Source organism: Lucilia sericata, unplaced genomic scaffold (assembly GCF_015586225.1).
Source record: "Lucilia sericata isolate MDLA Ls3-8-SP2 unplaced genomic scaffold, ASM1558622v1 Contig000101F_arrow, whole genome shotgun sequence".
In the NCBI taxonomy this organism is placed as follows: Eukaryota; Metazoa; Arthropoda; class Insecta; order Diptera; family Calliphoridae; genus Lucilia; species Lucilia sericata.
In genome coordinates this window covers 431,883-452,568 of record NW_023994133.1, presented here as the reverse complement: position 1 = coordinate 452,568, position 20,686 = coordinate 431,883, and the positions used below count along the sequence as shown (strand labels likewise).

Sequence of the window (20,686 nt, the reverse complement as noted above, 5' to 3'; positions counted from 1 at the left end):
TTAAATTAAGTTTTTATTAATAATAACGGCAAAACTATTTAATTTTTAGTATGTCTTAAAATGTGTTCATAACTCTTGAACATCTTTAATGCAAGATTTAAATTGTAGGATTCTTCTCTGTGAACTGTTTTGGGATATTTCGTAAATAAATTTTATCTTCCTTCGTTCGAAATTCCTTATATAAAATCAGGCCAGATACATATTACCGTAGTTTTTTTATGGATTATTTTTTATCAAAAGTATATACTACACACATACATATGTATGCATATTCTTGGTTGTTATTAAATTCTGAGACCATCTAGCCGTTTTCGATTACGTCGGTATGTCTGTTAGGGATCATTGATATATTTGATATTGAAAATGAGCAAGGTCGGCTTATGATTTCACCTAGATCCCATACAAGTGGATATCCGGAATATAGTCTAAAGGGCCATAAATTAGTTTAATATATATAATATATAGTAATCTAAATAGTATTGTAGTATATGGTGAACATAAATATTTATGTATACCAAGTCTTCTTTCTTAATTGTTTTGACCACTAGTGTACTTGCAGTTAATTAATCATTTGTATTAATGGAGCTTAAGCCAGAAATCGAACAAAAGTTGAATATAGAATAAAAATTTATAATAAATATGTATATGGCTTTTTCAAGAACGGTCTAATGCAAAAGTAGTTGTTAAGAAAGAATGCTAATCATAAATCTTACCTTTGTTATAGGTGCCTCTAAAGGTAATGAAGTTAGTTTAGCTAAACTTGTACGCCTTAAACCATCTGAGGCAATTGATCGAACATCGAAACTTCCTCGTCGTATAGAGTGAAGTGAACCACGAGGTGCTTCTTTGGGTTGTGGTAGGGTTGCAATGAAATCCGTCTGCCCACCAGGTACATCGAAATTGAAAACAAAATGTGTAGGAGTTCTGCCAGAGAAACAAACATAAATATTTCAATATACATACATACATATTTAAGATAAAAGTACAGAAATAAGTTGTGAAAATTTTGGATAATTAATTGTTCCTTTTTAAAAATTTAATAAAATTAACTAAACATTATTTAATTTGGTATGTTATGAATTTATTCGAAAAAAATTCCATTATTTACGAAACATAATTTCTTTTATATGGCGTTAACAATAATTAAAATTTTTTTATAGTATTTATTTTATCGCATTATAAGAGTCATATAAATTCTATCCCACTCAAAGGTATTTTACGCAATTGAAAATTTTGCATGTTCATCAAATATTTAACGACCTGGTTAACCGAAATTTATGTGTATTCTTCGAGAATAATGCACAGCATTATATGTATGTATATTGATTTTGTCATTCCGTTGGTAACACATTTAAATATTGGCCTAAGACCATTATCGCGTCATAGAGGAAAATTCGACAAAAACAACTTTTATAGGAATCATATATTTTTCTAATAAATGTTTTAAAGGTTCGGTCCACAATTTACCCATTCCTCCATATAAACTCTGTTGAAAAAATTGTTTATTATTTTATCATTGTGAGAGAATCAGTTCCATATAGAAAACTAACTTGCGAAAATAATTATAAATACTTATAAATTTCAACAGAAAACTATTAATTTTACTTCATAATAAATAATTAAAATAATTATTATATAATATTTCACTGAATTTATACTATGTGTCGCCAAGGGGCTTTAAAGTATATACATATTTCACAATTTTTAAAAATTATTAACGTACCTGCCAATACATGCTACTGGTACTACCCGTACATGCATTGGTATGCCATCTTGATTTTTTCTCTTTACTGTCAGTATACCATCGAATTCTCGTATGCCTTTGCCAGAATTGTGATTGATTGAGGAAACGTCCGAAACGAAAATTTCGGCAAGAGGCTTGTTTATAATTTCATCCTATTTGGGATCAAATTTAAATGGGTTATTGTTATGAAAATTAATTTCAAAATTATAATCTTACCAATCGCATATTGAGCAATCTTTCCGCAGATCTGTTGGCGTACTGAATTCTTAGGAGATCATCTGTAATTATGAGAACTTCCTTCAGCCTATGCAGTGCCGTATAAAGTGCCTGTAAAATAAAATCATGTTAATGAACATGTGTACATATGTATGTCATTTATTACAAGACTGTCATATTCCAAAATTCAGTGTTTTTAAAATGAGAGCTACAAAACGTGTGACTTTCATATACTATATTTATCTAATGCTCCCCTAACATCATGATCACTCATCAAATTAACTGACCGTTTTTAGACTGATTTTGGTTCATATAAACCTGTTTACATCGCATAACATCGCATTTTTATGTCAGTAATTAGCGTTAAAGTAATTTTCTGGAGGCAGGCTTATATGGGCGGGTAGGGTAAGTTACCGACACTTTCCATATGAAAATCGGTAGAAAGTTGCTATATAATTTTTTATATCAAATGAAATGATCGTTAAAGCAATTTTCTGAAGGGGACTCTATATGCGGGTGGGGTAAATTATGGACCGATCCTCAATAAATTTAGTAGAGAGATTTTAACTCGTATAAAACTTATGTGTGTCGAATTTCATCGCTTCAATCATATTTTTAAGCCAGTAATGAGCTTTAAAGTCATTTTCTGAAGGGGAGCTTATATGGGGATCAATCATATGCCGATTCCCATAAAAGTCAGTAGAGAGGTTATGGCTCATAAGAAACTTGCTTATGTCGAATTTCATCTCAATACTCGTACTTTTAAGCCAGTAATGAGCGTTAGAGTAATTTTCTGTAGGGGACCTTATAGGAGGGTAGGGTCAATTATAGACCGATACACATACAATTTGGTTAAAACTTACATTTGTCGAATTTCATCGCTATACTCCTATTTTTAAACCAGTAATGAGCGATAAAGTCATTTTCTGAAGGGGATCTTATATGGGGGTTAGGGCCAATTATGAACCGATCCACATAAAATTTGGTAGAGAGATTTTGGCTAGTAAAATACTTACTTATGTCAAATATCATCGCTATACTCGTATTTTGAATCCAGTAATGAACGTGAAAGTCATTTTCTGAAGAGGACCTTATATGGGGGTGGGGTAAATTATGGGTCTATCCACATAAAATGCGGTGGGGTGATTTTGGTTCATAAGAGATTTGCTTATGTCAAATTTCATCGCTATACTCGTATTTTTAAGCCAGAAATGAGCGTTAAAGTCATTTTCTGAAGGGGACCTTATATGGGGTCGGGGGTAGGGTCAATTATGGACGATACACATAAAATTTATTAGAGAGGTTTTGGTTTGAAAGTGACTTACTTATGTCAAATTTCATCGCTATACTCGTATTTTTAAGCCAGTGGGGATCTTATATGGTGGGTAGGGTCAATTAAAGACCGATCCACATAAAATGTGGTAGAGAGATTTTGGCTAGTATGACACATACTTGTGCCATATTTCTTCGCTATACTCCTATTTTTAAGCGAGTAATGACCGTTAAAGCCACTTTCAGAAGGGGACCTTATATGGGGGTAGGGTAAATTATGGACCGATCCTCATAAAATTTGGTAGGGAGTTTTTGGCTCATATGAAACATATTTATGTTATATTTTATCGCTATAGTTACACTTTTAAAACATACATACATATATCCCCGTTAAGTCTGTTTTTCGAGGGTCCACATATATGGGGCCGATATGTCCCATTTTTCAATACCAAACAAACATTACCTATAGAGAATGTCCCATTTTTCAATACCAATCAAACATTACCTATAGAGAATATTTGTGGAAAATTTCAACCTTCTAACTCATTCCGTTCGGACTCTATGTTTTTAACAGACAGACAGATGATCAGACGGACGGACATGGCTAGATCGTCTTATAATTGTGCATAGTTTACGACTTAAACTTAAGGTTTAAAGAATATAAAAACATAAAAATAAACTTTTGTACTAAGTGTGCTATATGTTTTCAATAGCATTTCTTACCTGTTGAGTTGATATGACATTATGTGGTCGAACTATAGAGTGGAGAGTCTGTTTTAATTCCATTGTGCACATTGATAAATTTGTGCTTTCAGCCATGCACTGAATAAAACCAGAGTTGGGAAGATAGATATAAAGTACATGTGTTAATTATTATATATCGGTTCATGGTATAATGTAACTTACTCTATTAACGCCAGCGTCTAATAATGCATTCAGTACATCATCTCTTTCCGAAATGCTATAAAAATATGAACAAAAAATACATTAATTGAGATAAACAAAACACATTTGGAATATACACAAATAATAAATAAATCAATAATGATTAAGGATGGATTTTACAGTTCTCCCTAAGGAAAGAAATTATGCTTAAGTTTTGAAAATTGTATATATGTATGTATGCATGAAATTTCTTCCCTTAGTGTAAACAATAAAACCGCTCCAAAGTCATACATTTTGTTTGATTATCATTGTCTTATAATAGAATGGATGGAAATCTTATTTTTTACATACCTCTTTTTAACCACAGCTATTATTGTCGTGAAATGATGACCACTCATGTGACGAATAGATCTGAAAAAAACCATCGTAAAGAGTTGAAACTGTGATTCAAATTAATACATACATATGTAGATATATACATACATATATACTATATACATACATATGTAAGAGGTAAAGATAGAAAAATAATTAATCTCATAGATGACTGATTTTATAAATCCGAAATATACATCCGTGCAAGTTAATTATTTTCCTTCTGAGCAGATCAAATCAAACTAATTTGTTTACCTTGCAATGTGTTCAGCATCTAAATGTTTCGCAGAGCGTGCATCAACTATGATAATGTGATAGCATTCTGTGGCACTGCAAAGACTTTCCATGGCACTTTCTTTTGACTTCACTAATGTAACTTCCAAATGTTGACGGTTGCATGCTTGCTGCATCACCTCGCAAATACTATCGCTTTTAGGAAAGATCAAAAGAGCCTATTTCGAACAATGTGCAATTGAATGGAATGATTAGAATGCGAAAATATTTGGAAAAGTTATTGATTTTAGGTGGAATCAATTAAATAAAGAAAAAAACTTACCTTGAGATTAGGATTCGGTGGTAGCACTGTGGGGTATTTTATTTCAAAAACATTGCGCTGCAAAAAAATAAGCAGAAAATAAAATTATATTTTTATAAAGTCGTTCAACCACAATTTGTATGACTGTAGTAAATGATTTAAATATTATTATGGCCCTTAATTAATTGATACAGCAACACAGTAGTTTTCAGCTAATTTCGTGATAACAGATCCGCTAAAATAATCAATAAATAATACAATAGAACAATTTCCAATCAGATGTGTTCAAAATTCGTATACATATTACATTTTTAAAATAGTTTAATTGAAATCGTTTTACTAATCATACCACGGAATTAGACAGTTACATATTTATATATGTACATATCGTCACTTGAAATACAAAAGGGCGTAACAACCAAAAAATTTTGATTGCAAATAGTCCACTGTAACAAAATACATGTTGTTTTTTTCCACCCAGAAAGTCCTGAAGAGTCCTATATTCAAAAGTTTTTGTTGATGTTTGTACATAATATATTATATAAAAAAAAATAGTTTTTGTTTTATTTAGTTTTTTGTCTCTCCTGTAAAATTTTGAAAAGTGTTGTTACGCCCTTTTGTATTTCAGGTGACGATATGTATGTATACATATATTTTAATCGAGTAAATTATTTGTTTGACAATTAATTCCAAAATTTTGAAGTTTGCCTCAATCATTTTACGGCATTTGCGAAATGAATTTCGGCAATTATAATCACATACAGTAGCGACATCATAAATAGCACGTTTTATATTGAACATGCCGCATTTTATTTTTAAAAGAATTGAACATTTATCCTTCATTCAAATAGTATTTTTCTTCTCCTGTTAATTTTTCTAAATGTTAATATACTAGTGTTTATAAGCAATTTATTGCCATTTAAGTCATTTTCTGAAGGGAGATTTTGTAGTCAAATGAGGTCTGATCATAACAAAAATCGGCAGCCTTCTTATACAAAGAATATTAACGTAAATACTTCTGCAAATTAGCAATCTCTTACTAATTTAGATGTTGAGGAGTATATCAGCAACTGTTTAGTAACTATGTTGAAATCTAGAATTGGGATGACAAGTTTTAGTAACAGCGAACTGGACAACAGAGTGATAAAAGTCGCCGTTTACACGAACGATGTAGTGATACCGGTACCAGATACGTTTCTAGACGTGATTAGTAATATTATGTCAAACGCTCTGGTGTTACCCAATAACTTGGTCACAGATAGTTGTCTAGGAGTGAACCCAAGCAAGGCAGAACTAACATTATTCACAACAAAGACTAAGATCCAATGCTTCAACTTGCCGGTCAAAGAACTGCGAAATCCTTTTATCAAACAATGCTAAATATCTATGAATTATCCTAGATTTGAAATTATCATGGAAATTTATTATCCAACACAGAGTCAAGAAGGCAACGGTTGCCTTCTACACCTATCGTAATATGTTTTCAACATAGTTAAATGGATGTATACAGCTATAATACATCCTTTTTTATCATATACGGATCTCTTGTTTGATGGACTTCAACTAAAAAGGAATTAGTTGTAGATCAGCTATACAAAGTTCAGAGCATGCATTGGAATAACAGGTGCTCTAAGAACTAGTGCTGTCTGTATCTGTATAAATTTTTGAAGATAAGTGATATACCATAAACTTTTAGTTTCTAGTTGTACACATATTTATAAATGATTATATAAATATGTATGTCCATATGTTCTTACAAATTTAATAATAATTAATAAATAATTAAAAAACATTTCGGTACGTCATGGAATTCGAATGATTTGAAATCGACTGATTTGAAAAGGTGTGATGAATTTCGATCGAGGAATGGTTCATTATTCATTATACTACACAGACAACAAAATAGTTTCCATTTATGAGAACTAATTTAAAAATTATGATGAATTGTATAAAAAACCGCAATTCCATTTTAAAAATGAATTTCATTACATATCTGAACATATTAAGGGTTCTCATATAAACGTTTAAAACCCTCGCAAACTGTGCAACTTGTGCATATTTCCATTCTCGCAATTGAATTGTATGATAATTGATATGTACAACACTTGTAAGTTTAAGCGACTATTTATACTGGCAAACTTGAACAGTCTCATTGTGCATTTAATAAATCCGTTCTGTATTGATCACTTTTTAACGTAAAGACCTGAAATTTGACATTATAACTTATTTTTTATAATTTTTTATTTAAATAACTTCTTTTTTATTTTTTAATTTCATTTCACATTATTTTAAAATGTTTACAAATATTGTAATTGAACAGAATTTGAACAAGGGTTTCATGAAACAAGTCGAATAAACTTGCACCCTTATTGATTATATTTACTATTTAAGGCCAATTATTTACAACATTTAGTAATTTAAGTGTAAAAATCAGCTAAATAATGATCAGCTATTAACACTATATTTGTTCAATATGACGAACCTGTTTATTAAAATATAATATGTTGGAGATTAACAAATTTCTCTATTAATATTATAAACACTTTGTAAAAAACAAATTGTTCGCAGTTAACAATTTTAAGTAACAAAACTTTTTTTGTATCTACAAAAATACTAATTGGTGGCTTCTTAATTAAAAAATTAATTGTATTGACGAATTTGGTATTTAATATGTTAATTGATTTGTCGTAATTTTTTCTGTGCAGAGTTCCTTCTAGGAGCGAGTGGTGTAGGAGTAACATACCAAGTTAATAAATATACCACCAGAATCTTTACATATGGTCCTAAAATGATTTGCGATGCGGTTCTGTTGTCTTTTGTGAAGAAGTTGGGATAAGTATCTCTCACCGTTTTTGCAACAACTGTAGTGTTTTTCAGCCTGAAATATTTGCGATAATATCAGCCTGTAGGGTACTATACGTTCTCATTATTCGTTGCAACAGAAGAACTTTTTTGACAGTCAAGCGGCACTTCTTTCTATTAGTCAATCGAAGAAAGAAGGATTGTTAAGTCTGGGTCACCTGTCTGACATTACCCTTGTTTGGGTCCCTGGGCATAGGGAGTATTATGGAAATGAAAAAGCATATGAGCTTGCCAGAACGGGGTCTGGTCTTGATGTCTCCAACGCCGTTTCAGTTGCAACTCCATTGGGTTTTATTAAAAGCATTATCCTCAGGCTTTTTTGTTCAAAAGTCTAAAAATAGATGGAATAGCCTAGGTACATGTAAAGGGGCAAAGGTATTATGACCGTCTTTCCATGACACTTTATAACCCGAAATTGGTGGGATATAACGAGGTTGATACCAGTAATAACAGGACACTGGGTGCTAGGCAGACATGCAAGACGGCACGAGCTCTCTTTTATTGAGTAGTGTTGCAGTTGGAAAGACAAGGAAAAGGAAGAAACGGCCTTCAATCTTCACTGCGAATGCCCTGCTCTAGCCACTAAGAGAAACAGTTTTCTTGGCCATTACTTCATATCCAGATATCTGGGTCTAAACTTAATGACATTTTGAGATTTCTCACAATACTACATCTGACGAGTGGAGTGGTCCTGTGAAAACATAGTACATTCGACTCTACTTGACTGTTCGCGCGCAGTGAACTACCATGATAAGCAAGCAACCAACCAACTTAGACTTATGTGTATATGTAAATCTAAATTGTGCCGATTTTTGTAGATATAATAAGATAATTGTGAGCTTAAAAGCGCTATTCGGGGTGTTCGATTGTATAGGGGCTAGGTGAATTTAATAATTTATTTAATCAATATATTTTATTGAAAAGTTCTAGGATTAGAAAGTTCTTAAGGCTATTTTTTAAGAGATGTTTGCCAGTTGAAATGATTTTTGTAACATTTGGTAGCTATAATATTCCACAAAATTGTTTAGAGTGATTTCTGTACGCAACAAATATATTTTTAAAATTTTTGCCGAATTACTGAAATGTATAGTAGTAACAACTCCCTTTCTGCTATTATGAATCGATATTTATAAAATTTGTAAGACATTTTGTCCCGAAATTTGTACAGATACCACTGATATTAAGATATATGTATACTTGCTACAGATTTAAAGAATATTGCTAATATTGCGATATTAATATATTCTTTACGAGGAAGATTATTTAAACATACCTCAATTTCATGATCAGAATTCTTTGGTAATTTGTTTGGATTTATTTCAGTGGTGATGTCCGGTTTTTTGTTTTCCAAAATTAATTTAAGTTTTGGACTTTTTGGTTGACGTCGCTCATATAATCCAGATCTATTTGTACTTTGACATTTACGACGCAAAACAACATCACCGATATCAGAGTCGGAGGAAACGTCATCATCTGGTTGCTGTAGTTGCTGCCTTTGTTTAACATTTTGAATGTTTACTTCTGTTGGCATTAAGCGGTTATGGTTATTTCCTCGGCTGTGTCTACGATGTTGATGTTTACATTCATAACGCTGCAACAACTCGACTTTGTCATCAAGTGTTAGATTGTTAATGCGCAACGTATTGGCATCTAAATTGCGTATTACTTCGACTATAACCGGTTGAACGTTTCGTCCGTAGGCTAATGGGTGCAGGTGTTTTGTTTGAGTATCTGTTGGCAGTGGCGTCATCACATCTTCACATTCGGCAGCCACTTTGGCGTCGTATTCAATTTCCTCTGGAGTCTTGGCTTCAGCAACCTCATTGTTTACCACAATTGATGTATTGGCTGCTTCAGCGATAGTGGGTGGCGACGGTGGTCGTGATAGCACCTTTGGCAATTTCAATTTCAAGTCCTTTTCAATTGAGTGTTTGTTATTGTTGTTGTTGCTATGACTTGCAGCCGTTGTGGGGCGCTTGAGTATCTCTTCACTAGCGAACAATTCAATGTCTCGGGGTAGAGAAAGAGGCAATGGACTGTTGATAAAACTCCTTCTATTGTCTTCGACAAATGATTTGTATTCATGAATATAAGTGTTCGTTTTGTGCTCCTCACTTGTGTCTGAAGTATTATTGTTGTGTCCTCTGGCTGTGTCAGTTATTTGCGTGTGTGATTCTATTCTTTGATGTTCATTAGTTGCCGAAGTTAATTTTGTGTGGTTCGTTGTGGTTTCAATTTGCTGTATAAGTTTATCAGTTTCCGCATCATTGTTTTTAATTGTGGCTGGGTGTATGTCTTGGAGGTTCGATTGCTGTAAAGGGTTGGTAAAGTCTGTATCTAAAGAACTGTTATTATAAGTGAGCTCTGAGAGTTCTACTATATTATTTTTGATATTCTTTTGGCTGTTTTGGGGAACATTGAGTGGATTATTATCGTTGTGATTGTTAGCAGTAGCATTTCTTCCTAGACTTGGCGTCTTTTGGCTTGTAGTTTTAACGGCCTTCTGTTTATCTGCTGCCATAATATCGCTTATCTTTCGATGTTCAATTACGTTTTTTCGTTTATCGCCGTTATCATTATTATCACCATCATCGTCGTGGTAGTAATCATTGCTGTTATTATTATTGCCCGGCTGCTTATCAAAATCGGTCGTATCCGAACATTCGTTTATTATAATACATGCTGTTGTTGTCGTTGTGGTTGCCGCTTTTATTGTCGTCGTTGTTGTTGTTGTTCTGTATTCACCCTTACCGGCGCCCTCGTAATGAACGGGCGATTGCAAAAATTCCTCTCCATTTAAACGACTGTGCTCAGGTTGATTTTGTTGTATTGGTTTTTTACGAAATACATTTGTGATTTTTGTGAAACAATTGCGCATCGTTGTAACACTTTCCGATATAAATAAAATTTCAGATTTACGAGTTTTTTTTTTTTTGTTTTCAATTTATTTGTTTCAATATTTACTGTAAAGATGTATGTATGCACGTTTGCGATTTAATTTATTGGCAGCTTGATGGATTGATTCATTGATTTTTCACTTTGCCTCCTTATTTTTATTTAATATTTTTGATTTGATTTTATTTTATATGTTTAAAATGTTTACACTTGGATTCATATTTGCTAAACAACTTTTCTCGTTCTCTTAAATAAATTTTTCTAATCTCTTACTCTTACTTTTGATATAATTCATAAAATTTATTACATATTTTATTTATTTATTTTTGTTTTCAACTATTTGATCTTTTACAAAAACACACACTTTTTGTAATATTTACTACGCATATCACAGTAAAAAGATAAGATAACAGAATAAGTATTTTATTCTATTCGATTAAATGTTCAAAAAATCGTTTGCATTATTTTGTAACACACACAAACACGTTTATTTAAAATTGTACTTAAAATAACAAAAATATGTTTATTTAAATAAATACATATGTAAATATGTATGTTCATTAGAGTTATTCATTAATGTACAGAAAAACATCCTATAAATTCTGTAATTTTCAATGCCCTATGATAATTGCAAGGAAATTTAACTTTTATAACTATGTGTCTAAATCTTACTTGTGTGAAATTTTAGACCTATTGTATAACGGAACTCGTAAATCGATTGAAATTTATAAAATTGTGTTAATAAAAGTACTTTTTTTGATTTCTTTATTTATCCCAATTTTTGCACCCATAATTTTGCACCAGTTAGTTTTAGACACTATTGAACAAAATGAGACCCCATCCATACCATTGTCAGTGACTTTTTCATTAAAGGTTAAGAAGTATCAAATTCAGTCAAATATGATCAAGTTTGATGAAAATCTATAGAAATTGAGTCTTAGGACCTTTTTCCAGTTAACGTGCGAGTACTGTTAGTTAACATTTTACGAGTATTTTTTACAATAACAAAATTAATACATATAACCCTATTAATGAGTAAAATATGTTCTAAGGGGGTTATTTTGTAAATCCCTTCCTCTCACTTCACTTCATTTTTCACATATGTAAGTTGTTTTTGTATTTTCAAAATTTTGTATGGATATATTCTCAATTTCACGTTGAAGTGCTTTATAAAATAAATGTATGTATGTAGATGTATAATTTTAAAAAAGTAGAAGAATCCATTGCCGCTTAAGAAAATAAATCGGGTTAGGGAAATTTGAGATATACATACATTTTTAAGTCTGGCAACAAGTAAAAATACGTATTTTGGAGATAGCTCCTACTAAAAATAGGCCTTAACTACATTAGGTCACTTAGACAGTACCTATTCTTTGTTGGGAATTTGTACCACAGTGTTATTTATTACTGCTTCAGCTAGCTTTACATGGTAATACAAGTAATATGATGTGCATAATAATACAGATGGTATCGTCTAAACGTAAAATGATATGACATTTTTTGAAATGTTTCAAAAACCAAGGAAGTTCAGGGGTGTATTTTTATGTAATACCTACAACTGCTTCCCCATTAGACTTTAGGTAAGTGTGGGCTTTACTAGTGACGAGAAATATCTTATTCTTATTATATTACTTTGTAATGTCACGTACATAGACTTATGAAAGAATAAAGTCTAGGGCGATGAAATTTTTACCATACAGTATGATTTTTGTACATATAAAGCAAATTTGTGCTAAATTTTATCATACTTTGCACATTAATTTATCGGAAGTATGTATATATAGATAGGCCTTCAAATCTACTTAGTACAATTATATACATATAGTTATTTTCTCGATATTTTATTTTGTTTGATGTGTTGAAAGTTATCGCAGAAGTTCGGCAAATAAAAATGACTCAAAAAAGTTTCCCTTTAGATGGCATGTTTTTGTAAATTCAAATGGTCTAATTGTAAAGTAATTGCAATAAAAATAACGCATTTATTCTCCTATTTTTGCATGAAAATCAGAAATTCAAATCTATACGGAAGAATACTATTGTGAATATCACACATACACACGCATAAATTCCTATACATATTTGCAAATATATGAGAATGTATAAGAAAATATATATAATTTCATAAAGATTATTTTTTTCATCATACACATATACATATTTGTTTTTGGGAGATGTTGACGTCAAAATTCAGATAGTTGTTTTCTATTTGCAAATAATTATATTTTTTTATTTAATTTTTTATTGTTTCACTTTAATTATATAATGTTTAAACATTAGCTTTTAATTTATTTTTCCTCAAATATTGATGACAATTATTGATTGAAACGTTTTCATGTTTTTTCGTTTGTTGTTAAAATATCTTTCAACCATTTTATTTGCTTCACAATTATTAAATTGCTTTTGAAGTCGATTATAATAATGATTATTTTAACTACAATTTATACAAATTCAACATAATTATAATTATAATTTTATTAGAGATTTTTCGTTTAATTGTATGTAATTTGAAATCGGGTTAAAGTGTTTTGATTGGCCGCACGATATACGGGTTTTGTGTGACTTTTACTTCACTCACTCGACAAAATACTAAACGTTTCGGCTGAAGAATTGTACTAAGTAATAATGAAAACTCTTGAAAAGTAAAACAAAAAAAAAAAAAAAAAAAAGCAACAACAAATAAATAATAATGAAAGAATGAAATTCTTAAAAAACACTTTACTGTATTTTCAGTGGGTTCTCAATAAAAATGATTTAATTGTATTGCCAATTATTTGTTAAATAGTGATTGTAGAAGCAAACAAATGATTGGGTGTGCGCTCATTTTTAAATACAGTTAGGAGAAAAAGTATGGTTGCGGGTATTACACGGACATATATAAATACATAGCTGTGTATATTGAAAGATTATAAATCACTTTAAGAATTAATTCATTTAGGCGATAGCTACTGGGAATGCTTGAAATCATTCTATAATTCCACCAACTTTCACACAAACTTCACAAACTAACAAAATTCGAAATTACAGGGACTAAAATATAAACATTTCTAAAAGAATGAGCTACTCTGAATCCAACCCTATGGACTAGGTACGTCAAAAAAATCAACCAAAAACTTTTAATTCTACTTTTAATCTCAAAAATTCCAAAGGTGGCGCTATATATGGTCTTAAGTCATTAAGAATCGATCATTTCGTCACGATTTTCTCATTTATGAGATATACCTATACTGAATTGTATTGTTATATATCGATATTAATATTAACATTTGGGTGATTTTCAGAATCAGAGTTTTCGAGAGGTAGTCGCAATTCTTTCTCAAAAAATGTCTTTAAGTTATTATTTTTATTTTCACCATAAAAAGTAGGTATATTGTTGCCTCTAATTAGATTTTAAGACGTCCGTCTGTCTGTTGAAAATACGATACAGGCAGAAAGTGAAGAGAGCTAAAATATGTATCCTCTTTTGATAAGGTTTATTTGGTATTGAAAATTAAATTCATTGAGCTCCCACACAAATAAATATTTAAATATAGTCTTGTCGATCAATTCAATATATAACCATAGTTCCCTCCTTCCTTTGTAGTTATGTTTTTATTTATACTTATTCAAATAAATAATATTTTTAAAAGTGGTGTTCCAATATTTTCGACTATTACTGTACAAACACAGGTGTACAGATATTACTTATTATTGACTACTAGTATCTTAATTAGTCCTGCCCATGAAACTATGTCGTACTCTACATTACTGTTGTTTTTTAAAACACAAATATATTTAAGTAAACCAACCGCTTTAGAATACTTTCTGAGTTTCCTTAAATTATTACCGCACAAGAATCCCTATTGATTTTATAAATTTAATTTTCTCTGTATGAATCATATTTGCATTGATACCAAAAAAAAAAGTATTTTTAGAGCATGTTTAATGTTTTTATTATTTAAGAATGGATGAGAAACCATTTTTTGGTGAGGATTTTTCTATACATCAGAGATGGAAAATGAAATTAAAGTTTTGATCCGAAACTTGTATGATCGGTTCTAGTTAGAACATTATACAGGGATGGGATATGTAATAAGACATTTTCATATTACAGAAAACTAATTCAAGCAAATGTTCTTATCGAAGCTACCCAGCAAAAAATTACATGGAAAAGTAAGGGATTAAAATGATAAAATTTAATTACACAATAGCATTTTAAGACATTATTTTAACACGGTGATGACATTAGTGGCAAGTACTTACTACATTCGCTTACAAATAGGGAGTTACGTAAGTTCTTACTATGAGCGCCTGCAAATAAGTAGTTAAGTAAGTAGTTTTGTTTTTGAGGAAAACACTGCTGCTACTATTGTAAGAGCAAAACTCAAAAACAAAGCCTAATTCTAAGTAATGTATATAGTAGTCTATGAAAAGTAATTTGTTGAGTAAGTACAAGTCAAGTATGAAATTTAGTTTGAAAGTGAAACAATCAATCAAGAAAATTTATTAAGGAGATCAAGTCTAAATAACAAAAAAATTTTAGGTAGATATTTTAAATCGAAGTGGAAAATTTAAATTGTACCAACTCTGATAAATATTTTCTATTTACAATAAGAAGTCAATCATAAGTTCTAACAATGCGCTGTAGATTGTCTCTTCAAACCCAAGATCACTATTAGAGGGGTGGGTGTTGTACACATGTTATGTTGTTTGTAACACATAAAAATATTGATCCTAAATCTAAATCTGTTTACATTTCAATCTAGCCTCCATCCAAAATAACTTTTTGATTTGTATCCAATATTAAACCCTATATGATATCAAGATTAAGCTTGTAACTCACATTGATATTGTGATGTTCGCAGTATAGGACCGACTTTATGAAAGTTATTCGTAGAATATTATATACAGTCAGATATGCGGAACTATAAATCTCTCTTTTAATATTCGATTTTCTTTTACTCATATGTTTTCTCAAACTATTCAGAGTAAGAACTTTTTACCTTTGATTGACAATGATAAGACAACTTATCAGAAACAACTCTATTGAAATATTATAAAATAAATAAATAAAAATGGTATATTAACCCATTTATGCCCATAGTAAAAATAAACTATTTAAGGTACGAATTCTAAAAAATTAATAGCTTCTATGTATGTACTTAATTCATTTGAAAAAAAATATGACCAAAAAAGAGAACAAAATTGAATTTTTTTAAGTATTAACGTAAAAAAACACAATATGGTGAAGGGCATTTAAGATTCGGCACAGTTGAATATATGTATAACTCTTACGTGTGGTAATTAAAATCGGTTCATGTGCTTAAGAAAATTGTCATATCAAAATTTCATACTTCAACATTACGTAGACCGTCGCGGTCTTTAATGGATTAATACGGTATTGCATAAAATTTTATTTACACACATATAAGAACACAGTCATTAAGCATTACGAAATGCTCAGCCTCCATCAAAAATAACCATGGTTAATTGATTTTGTTAGATTCTAAGAAAATATATTTTTTTGAATGCGCAATACAATCCGATCGGGAGGGACCAGATGACCATAAATATTATCTACTGGTAAAGTATTAAAAGTGGTCCCTTATAATACAGTTAAAACAGTCATAAATACATTGATTATGTGAAGTATAACAAAAAACGGTCCACAATTAAGCTTACAATTGAGGTCATCTTCAGAAATGTGTATATTAAATGTAGAATTTAATACAGACGCATATAACACACTCACGTGTTTTTATATTTACCTGATGTTGGTCTATTGATTCATCCTCCGGTGTTAATGCAAGTGATGATTTCCTGTGGCCAGGTCTACCACCTCCAGATGAACTTGTTCCGGATGTACCCGTGCCTAGAATGAAATGAGTAAGATTTTAATATACATTAAGAAATGCAACAAATTAATAAATACTTATACAAAAAGAAGAAGGAAGAGTTATGTACATTAGGGTGGCCCCAAAATGGAAGTTGCTGATGTTCTCACCGAAAATGAAAACTTATTTCATTCTAAGATACAATTTCTCAAAATGTTTGTCCTGACGTCAATATTTGGCGAGCTGGATCAAAGGATAAAACGGTCCTTTTTTAAGGTTTTTATGATTTTTTACACATTTTTAGCAAATAAACCATACGCAAATTTAGTATCATATGAAAGGTCTTTGAGAGACGGTTTCAATGACATAACAAAGATTTGTATACAAAATTATTACTAATGTCGAAATTTTCCGGAACATTTTTAAGTTTTTAAAATTTTTGCATAGAATTATATAATATAATTAATTGAAATTATTACATTTTAAACCTCATACAATTTCATCGAAATGTTTTTTTCTGTTTTTCGAAATTCCTTATATTTTGTATTTTATTTTAATATTTTAAACCCTATTTTGTCCCAGGTTTTCTGTACATCAGCATATGCGTAATTTCATTAACTTTATAATGGTATATAACACTTAATGGTTTCATTCTATTATCAATCCAATTTTTCAGTTCAACTGAAATCTTAACACAATTATACCAAACATCCACTTATTTGTTATGCTTGCTTTGTAAATAACGGTTGCTATGTTATTGTTTATATTATTTCGCAATGTTTTGGTAGCGTACATAGGCTTCGTTAAATTTAAATAAAATTTAATCTAGATTGAATTTTGAAAAACGGAAAAATCGTTTCGGTAGATTTTATTGAGGATTATTGTGTATTAATTTCAACGAATTATATTAGATTTATCTGTCTTAAAATGTAAAAAATCTGACCCCAGGACCAAAATTTTGAGAAACGCAATCTTATAATCAATTAAACTTTAATTTTAGCTGGGAACATCGACACCTTAAAACATTTAATGCTGTTTTACTCAAAACGAAGTTTTTTGTTTTATTCCGGTCTTGTAGTAAATGAGCGATATAATCCTTCAAAGAAAACTTTATTTAAGTAGATTCGAGTTAAAAAGATAGTACTAATTTGTACTGATTCAAAATCGGGTAAAATTTATATTAAATTCTTATTGTGATTATTATATATATACATATGTACATACGTATGCATATAATATAATCCATTATCAATAGTTTTACATTTTGATTCTAAACATCTCTTAGAATAAGTATATTAAAGAGCAAAAAAGTATTCGAGCCATTTTTTCATAAGAAAAAATCGAGGGTAGTAAAACAAACAAAAAAACTGATTTTCAACCGGTTGAATCGATCACCCTAATTCATACTTACTACTGGTATATATACTGATTTGATTGTTGAATTGCCAATGATTTCTATACATAATTTATCGATTTTTCTTTTCTCTTGTTTATCATTCGTATGTAGATAAAATAAAAAGTACTTACTAGCAAAAAAAGGAATAGATTTTTTATTTGGCTACAAATAAATGCAAAATTCTTTAAAATATGTTGTATTTATAACAATTTCAAAGAATGTTTGTAACTTATTTATGTTAAAGTATTTATGTATTGATGGAAGCTAGGGTCAAATATGGATCGATCCTCACAAAATTTTGTGAAGGTATTTATTTAAAATAAATTTGAGCCGAGTTATGTTAAAGTCATTATCTGAAGAGAACTTTGTATGGAGGCTAAGGTCAAATGGGGCTCGATTATTAAAAAAATAGGAATTATTATTCTTAATGTTTATAAAAACTTGGTGAAAATATTATTATACTTAACGTATATAATTATGAGTTCTAAAGAATTTTACCAATTTCAACCATTTAAAATTGGCTCAGATAGGGTATAAAAATACATAGTTTATATTATAAACCCGCTTCTAGTTGCTAAATACAGTCCAAACGGATTGAAAAATGAATCAATACTCCCAAACCTGTTGTTTTTTTCAGTAAAGATTACATTAAGTAACAATCACGTAATTCCGAAAAAGAAATTGTAATGAATGAAAATTAAGACTGAATACCAGTGCAACCAAAAGTTATTGAGTTAGTTACCCGATAAAAACTCATTATATTTTAACTAATTATTTAAAATTTTTAAGCAGGCAGTCATTATCGTTAAACTCATTTTCTGGAGCGGGTCTTATATGGGGGATAGGGTCAGTTATGGCCCGACGTCCGCCATATATTACAATATATGTATGTTATGGGTAAATAAAACTAATTTGCTGCCAAATTGGCCTGATCGTCTTAGAATTTAAGTAGAAAGCAGAATATACATACATATACATATGTAAATTTTATGATTCTACGACCAATGTATGTATATGTGGAAGTGTTCTTTTTGATGGTGGATATTAAAACATGAAACTAAAATCATTTCAAAAACTCCGAATTTTGAAATATGATTCTTTATCTGTGATCCAGCTTGATGCGAGAATGTGTTGTAACATTAAAAAAAACTATAATCTGGTGCTGGATTCTCCGGAGATTACAACCATAATTTTATTCAATATTATTTTATAATTTTGAAGTTTATAATGTATTGAGCACAGTTTGATGATACGCGTAAATTTTAAATTATTAAATTACAGGATTTTTAATTGACATTTATTTATTAAACTATGCTTTATACTTACTACACTTTTTCCAATACATTGATTGTTGTGTAATTCACTGGATTGAATTTTTTTAAATTAATTCACAGATTAATAACTTTGGTTCTGTTTATTCTGCAGACTTACATACTCTACTTTAGTACATATCTCAAATCCAAAATCATATAAATAACCGCAACTACCAACTGTTCTCTTCACAAAAAAATGACAACTAAAATAACCACGACATCTCGGTTTGTGTCCAATACCAAAAACAAAACTCATAAATGGCTGGTTAGCCATAGTTAAGCTGAATGAAAAAACGATAGTACATATTTAGCTTTTTCATTCAACAATTGAACTTAACAGATGTAATTTGTGCTTGTGCGATTACCCAGCAAACATTGAAATTACAAGGAATTTTTTATGCATATTCCCCATTTTTGTTTGGAAACACTTTAAATATATATATTTAAAGAATATATTTATCCATGTGACAACGAATCTCTTTTCTCTGTATACATATTCATTATAGGATGTGTCCTTACGCGTGACAGTTCTGAACTACCTATTTAACACATCACTTAGGGTTACCTCTAGTCTCAGGATACCTGATGACTAGCTTTTTTTAACATATGCTTGTACTACAAGCATGTCGATAGTCACTCCTTAGATTACAAAGAGACAGACAGAAAGCTAGTTCAAAGAAGTCAATGCGAGCCAATTAACATTTTTGCTTAAGTCTGTTTTTTAATGTCCATTTTCTAGATTACTTGGGGACTGTATAGTGACGACTGCCTCCACTCTCGTAAACCTATAACATTGCCATAAAAATCGGAAAATATGTATGTTACATGTTTCACCCTTAATGCTATCAAAAGATTAGAAATGCAGAACTCTTTAAACAACCGTTCCTGTTATGGAAAAAAGAACAACAAAATGTTTTGAAGTTCGTTTGTGTTAATGAAATAATTATTGTTATTTATATTAAAAGTGCATAAATAGCATTTAATATATTTTTTTGTGATCATTAAAAATTAGGGTGTAAACTTTAATAAGTGGCAACATTGTCAGTTTAGAATTTTGTTTAGCAGCATCTGTTTTTAAGGTCTGGTTACACTACTATTTTGGTTTATATGTTGTATGTATATCCTACTATCTGTTGGCAGCTGAATTTTCTCGCACGGATCTAAAATACATGTGTACATTAGGGTCGCTCCAAAATATGAATTGCTGAATTTCCCCCGCATATTACAAATTAGTTTCTAAAAATTTATGTCAATATTTGGTGAGTTATATTAAAGCCTTTAAAGGATAATGAAAAAAGTAAATTTTTCAGGTTTTCATGATTTTTCCCTTAACAAATATTTTATAATTTATTACAAGTTTTTATATAGTAGGATATATCGTAT

The 20,686-nt window shown here is 30.2% G+C and overlaps 1 protein-coding gene across 7 annotated transcripts in view; it reads right to left on the bottom strand.

Moving 5' to 3' along the window:
• LOC119600037 (high affinity cAMP-specific and IBMX-insensitive 3',5'-cyclic phosphodiesterase 8) overlaps positions 1–20,686 on the bottom strand; it is a 100,832-nt gene that overhangs the window by 6,668 nt on the left and 73,478 nt on the right. For 2 of the 7 annotated variants that reach the window (XM_037950046.1, XM_037950047.1), the window contains 9 exons: positions 16,529–16,632; positions 5,049–5,105; positions 4,748–4,944; positions 4,469–4,528; positions 4,139–4,193; positions 3,956–4,054; positions 1,961–2,071; positions 1,724–1,896; positions 714–924 (listed from right to left, as the gene is read on the bottom strand). In XM_037950046.1, coding sequence (XP_037805974.1) covers positions 714–924; positions 1,724–1,896; positions 1,961–2,071; positions 3,956–4,054; positions 4,139–4,193; positions 4,469–4,528; positions 4,748–4,944; positions 5,049–5,105; positions 16,529–16,632 — 1,067 coding nt within the window. Of the gene's footprint in view, positions 1–713; positions 925–1,723; positions 1,897–1,960; positions 2,072–3,955; positions 4,055–4,138; positions 4,194–4,468; positions 4,529–4,747; positions 4,945–5,048; positions 5,106–9,162; positions 11,287–12,930; positions 13,367–16,528; positions 16,633–20,686 lie in introns of those variants that run through there. The other 5 variants (XM_037950041.1, XM_037950043.1, XM_037950044.1 and 2 more) reach the window with 5 other exon arrangements.